This window comes from Achroia grisella, unplaced genomic scaffold, assembly GCF_030625045.1.
Source record: "Achroia grisella isolate CSIRO2021 unplaced genomic scaffold, CSIRO_AGI_Agris_v1 utg1245, whole genome shotgun sequence".
NCBI lineage: Eukaryota > Metazoa > Arthropoda > Insecta > Lepidoptera > Pyralidae > Achroia > Achroia grisella.
Window position 1 is genome coordinate 226,937 of NW_026712606.1, and position 5,864 is coordinate 232,800.

The following is a 5,864-nucleotide window of genomic DNA, read 5'->3' on the forward strand; positions in this document are numbered from 1 at the left end:
GCAATATCCTTTAGTACTGTGTATCTAGGTTCGTTAAGGTATCCTGATTCCTTAATTGAAAAAAAAATCGGATTCTAAAAATATTTTTATTATTATAATATAAAAAATAACATTTATAGAATAATGGCCAACTATATAAAAATAATATGTAGGCACCAGCATAATCACAATTTTGGTTGCTTCTCAATAGAGATATACATTCGGGATTGGAAAATATAATTGTTCTATTTACCCAACATGGGTAAACAGAACAATTATATTTTTACTGCATGGGAACTGTTAGCATGTTTCCACTTATTTTAGAAGTTACACGTGGATATTCTATAATTTTAAATAAATATTGTGATCGAATATTTGACCGCATATAAAAGGCATAACTTCACGAATGCAGTAGTAGATTTTTTTGTTGCTCTGTTAATTTCATTGTTGTTATATAAAAATTAAAAAGGCTGAGGAACTAGTATATATGTATGTTTGAAATTATTTACTTTCACAACACAACTGGACCCATTTAATTTACAGAATATATGAAAATAAATACAATATAGGATTTTCTGAGAAATATTTGTATATTTTTACACATTTTATTAAATGACAAATTTCAAATGTACTATAATTGCATGCTACGTGTCTGCTGGTATTATTGTTCGCCGATAAAATCGGTCTCGTCTGCGCGGACTGTTTACAATTTTACATATATATTTTTAATACAACAGACACCGGGTATTTGAAGTAACTTACAATATACTTCAAATATCCCATAATTTAAGTGATCATTGTTGTTTTGAACATATATTTGAAATAACAATACTTAAGATAATAGCTGGTAAGGCATCACCTGCTGGTCAGGTTAAGCTTGTACAGCTGTGAGTAGGCGTGGCCACAAATTAAGCTACAAACATACAAGATATGTATATATTTTTTAGAACGATTAATGTTCTAGATATGTCTATCTACGCATTGTGCGTTATGTCATTTTGACTAGTGTAAACGCATTCACCTGCTATCCATGTAGATAGGACTTTTAATGTTTTAGGTTGTACAATGATAAAGTCTGCATCATAACCAAAGTCCAGTTTTCCTTTCCTATCGTCGACGCCAAGTGCTCGTGCTGGATGTAACGAAGCCGCTTCCAGAGCGTACTCCAATGAGCATTCTGTAAAATATTGAGTTAAATTGATTAAATATTTTGTAACTGATAATTACTTAGAGCTTAGTAATAAAGTCTCCTTTTAGATAAACTTCTTAAATCTTTACAATTATGATCTATATGATAAAACAAGATTTAATTATATTAGCGATTAAAGAAAATTACTAAAATCTAAATAATGGCCATAAAAATACATAAGAAGATTAATAAGATCACCTTTTGGATAATGACACGCTTTTCTAATTCACATAACTGGGATTGTGTAAATTTATATTTTGTTTAGTTATCTCTTACGATTCAGGCATTTCCTAAAGATTTACCATAGTTCTCATGGGAACCGGTTCGGCGATACTAATTATGAGCTGGTGAAGTAGGTATAAAGGGATAATTCCACAATGTTATAAAAAAATTATGAGAATGATGTTTGTTAATCACGTTTATAGAAAAGTTTTTAAAAACAAAACAAAAAAATCTATAAAATAGAAACTGATTTCTTTTTACACAAAACTTATTGTTATAAACACCACATAGAGTTTTTATTACCATACCACCACATATGTATTTTCATATTCAATATAAGTACATAATTATAATAAATACGAAACAATCAAACAAACCTATAGATTCTTTGAAAGTGAGTACACACGTATCCAACGCAGTGGTACTGCCGCATAGGACTTTAGTTCCTGTAAGGTAGGCATGGCCACCCTCAACTGTTACTGCTTGCGGTCCTATTCGGTAATTACCGTCTGCTAGTCCCTGAGCTGCTACGGCATCGCTTACCAAAACCAGTCCTGGGTAAGATATTAGTAATTTTATTCTTCAGTATTGATATCCACATATGATATAGTAAATGGTTTGTAATGAGGACTAGACTTCTAAGCTATTATCCCTGGAAACCATTGCGGTTGATTCGTAATTCGGTCCAAGAGGCTAACTGACCTGGACATTGTGCTCATCCTATCATCCTGACTGATACCCTAAAGCGATATTTTTAGCGTAGGCGGGGGAACCCATTCATTATTACCTATTAAATAATAGTAAATGGTTTACTCGATTTTGAAATAATGTTCAGTTCCCAGTTTTATGAGATGTGGTGTTAGAAGACATTATTCCAAACAAAATGTTAAAATATATAAAAATATGTGTTACCTTCAGGATTAGCCCTGCAAGCTATCCGGAGAGCGGAGGGATGTGTGTGTATACCGTCGGATATAATTCCGTAATATATTTGTTTGTCTGTTGTAGATGCCAATAGTCCTACTAAACCAGGATCACGATGATGGAACTACAATGAAATAACAATAATTAAATTGGATGTGGTCCAAAAAATAGATAATTTTATCTTTATAGATATTTTTCGTAAGTTTCATAATAATAAATAATAAACCATTATAAATATTGACGTCCTTGGCGTACGATAATCGGGGGATGGATTCTCGCGGTATATAAATATTTATATTATTGAATTTGATTGTTGTTAAAAATGGATGATAGTTGATTGTGGATAAAAAAATCTATGTGAATAATTAGTATACATAGTACTCTCTTCTTAATTTAAGAATAGCAGGTGCTTTACGTATAGTCTTGGGATGATATTACATACATATAAGAATGAATGCTTACTGGTAACATGGCATTGAATAAATGTGTGATGAGGTTGGCGCCATTCCTCACTGCTTCCTCTCCTTGTGCTAACCCTGCAGTTGAATGACCAACAGCTACTTTTATACCTAACTTCGTCAGATCCTTTATAGCTTGCGTTGCTCCTGGTAGTTCAGGGGCTAGGGTGATAATCACAACGTCATCCAGAGGACCGTATACTTGTTTTATAGTTTCTAGTCCCTGAAAATATATTCTTTCATATTTCATTCATACTCAGCTCACATCATGAAATGGAAGACCTAAGTAAACTAAATCAACCTACGTTAAGATAATGAATTATTAATTTTATAGTTGCATGAGAATTATTGATTTTAAAATTCATTGTGTATATGGATTACTAAAAAAATATCGTATTGAAAGGGAAAAAATAAATGTAATAAAAAAAAAGGGAAAGAAAGAAAATATAGTTTTTAAAATATTTTCTTATGTTGGTCTTATGCTGTTCTTTTGGGAAAAATTAAAGAGATACTGTGGCATAAATAGGTACATATAAAATTTAATGTAATTAGAGTTACTAGGTACAATGTATATTCTATATATGATTAACAATATAATGATGATCATAAGTATGAATTCTGATTTTTCAATAAGTACTCATTAGTTATCAAATTATTTATAAAAAGTTCAATAGCATACATTGTACAATAGCTGATACGGCTTGATAAGGAGTTCATTAAACACATGAGTATCTTGTTGAAAAGTAGGTTAATGATAAACTCCTAGTGATAAATATTGCCACAGACATAAACAATAAAACAAAGCTGGCCTATAATTTATTACAATAAAAATAGAGAACACCTTATTGATTTTTTTTAATGAACCATTCATGGGATTGTATTCCAACTTGCCCCACCGGCACTGTACTGGTGGTGCACCAGTTAGGATAACAGGATTTGCATGAAATCGAATCAGATGAACAAGGAATTAACTAAAATAGTTTCCAAGATAAATTGCATGGAGGTCGACCAGAGCCTATGTTGCCAATGACGAGGCCTCTAGTGACCAAAACTACAATCTGTGACAATACATTATTGTTATAAACGCAAAACATGTAAATAATTGCAAATAACAGAAATCTTGTACAACACATTTATGTACACTACTATTTACTGCCCTTTATATTATTCGCCCTTGTGGTACCCCTGAGAATACCCCATACAAGGAGACCCTATAATTTATATTGGAAATAAAAAATAATAATGAATATTTATGAACTTTTGGTAATGATCTAAGAAATATACACAAAAATACAGTAACAATATCTCCTTTTGTTAGTCCTTTAAAATAGTCCTCCATTTTCTTTTCTTGCGTCCTTATGTCTTACTAAGTAGTAATAAGCTAATTAAATTAACACTAACCTTCTCAGGAATCCTAATATATTCATCTAAGTGAGCACCTTTTTTAGCCGGACTTATAAATGGGCCCTCTAAGTGAACACCAAGAATAGTAGCACCATGCCTCCCACCTTGTGTTTTTTTTATTTGAGGCAAGATTTTGTGATATTTTTCTGTTTCAGATGTAACCATGGTGGGACAGAAGGAGGTAACTCCATGTGCTAATAATTCTTTTGCAACTTTGTCTAATCCTTCTTGAACATTTTCCGAGTCATATGAGAAGTCAACTCCCCAGCCACCTTTGTACAGAAATATAACTTCTTTTGTAATATAGTGACATAAGCGAATGAAGTAATAAGGGACTAGCACAAGGTATTGATAAAAAATATTAAAACAAATTGAAATTAATCTTCCACATATTCTCAATGTGGTGATGTAGTCATCATACAGTTTGTGAACTCAACTTTTTATCCCATGCCTATTCTCTGATATTGAGGACTAAGATATCAATGGTATGCATATTGGTGCAAGAGAAGAAAAATTCAAAATCAATTGTATATATAGAAGGATGGTCAGCATTGTAATAGTAATTTAAACCTTCTCTTATAGGCAATGTATGTTTTTTTTTCAGTGATGATGAAGAATTATATATTGTAAATAAAATAATTATCTATCTATTTTATAATCAAATAGCAAAACTGGAATTAAGGAATAGTCTAAAACTTATCTAGAAACATACATACCATTTATTTGAATGTCAATGAACCCAGGTGTAATGAGTAAGTCCTCGCAATTTACAGTTAAGTCTGCTTCAAGGCTCTCTACGTAAAATATTCGCTCAGGATTTTCGATTTTTCCGTCACGGATCCATAAATCTTCCTTGATTATTTTATTATCACGTAGTATATAACAATTATGGAATCGCGTTAATATTGATTTAGGTTTCATGTTAGTTTAATAGTTTTAAATATTCACAAACGGAGAGAGTACCACGTTTTATTCAAGCTAAAGCGGGAACACAATTAAATTGAAGTATACAAAGAATCAAAGAAATAAAGTCCATAATGAACTGACTCACCGGCCGTCATTCAAGATAATACAATTATTAAATTAACAAAAAGACAAAGTTGAGATGACTGCATTGTTTCGATATCAATTACAAGTAGGAGCATATAAAATTTTCTAAGTAATCGTTTACAAATAAATAATACAAAATGTTTGTTTTGATAATTGACATTTGACAGATAAGGCAGACGTTGCAAGACTTCGTTTCGGTAATAAATTTAGTGAAGTGAACGCACTTAAATGAAAAGTTTGGTTGTCAACCAAAGCGCGTAGATTCTTTATATTAATTATTGTAATATTAAAATTCATTCGTGCCATTTATGTACTTTGTTGCATTAAATTCTAATACGTTAGCAGAGCCTCCTTCGCCTACTTGGTTTCACAGTCTGTAACAATTTTGCTGATTCAGGTATTCGTTTTAATCTTGATTTTGCTATAGGATTTCGTTTTTTGAGGTATAAATATGAATCGATAGGTTTGCTAGGACGGTATCTTGATTATAACGTGGGGTTAGTTTTTGGCTAGATGCGAAGGGATTTTTTATAAAAACTTGTTTATCAGGCTGATAGTTAATTTTGGGTTCGCGATCCTTATTTCTATTCTCAATAAGGGTGGTACGGTTAGAGAGAGATGTTTCATTATGAAGTTCA

General features: G+C 31.6%; 1 protein-coding gene across 1 annotated transcript; it reads right to left on the reverse strand.

Moving 5' to 3' along the window:
• Nucleotides 1-884: 884 nt before the first annotated feature.
• On the reverse strand, nt 885-5,352 carry LOC131854811 (N-acetylglucosamine-6-phosphate deacetylase). Its single transcript, XM_059205975.1, has 6 exons — nt 4,893-5,352; nt 4,174-4,448; nt 2,777-2,995; nt 2,303-2,438; nt 1,768-1,944; nt 885-1,156 (listed from the first exon to the last, which is right to left on the reverse strand). The coding sequence occupies exons 1-6, from the start codon at nt 5,095-5,097 to the stop codon at nt 954-956; spliced, it is 1,215 nt and encodes a 404-aa protein (XP_059061958.1). The 5' UTR covers nt 5,098-5,352; the 3' UTR covers nt 885-953.
• Nucleotides 5,353-5,864: the final 512 nt, after the last annotated feature.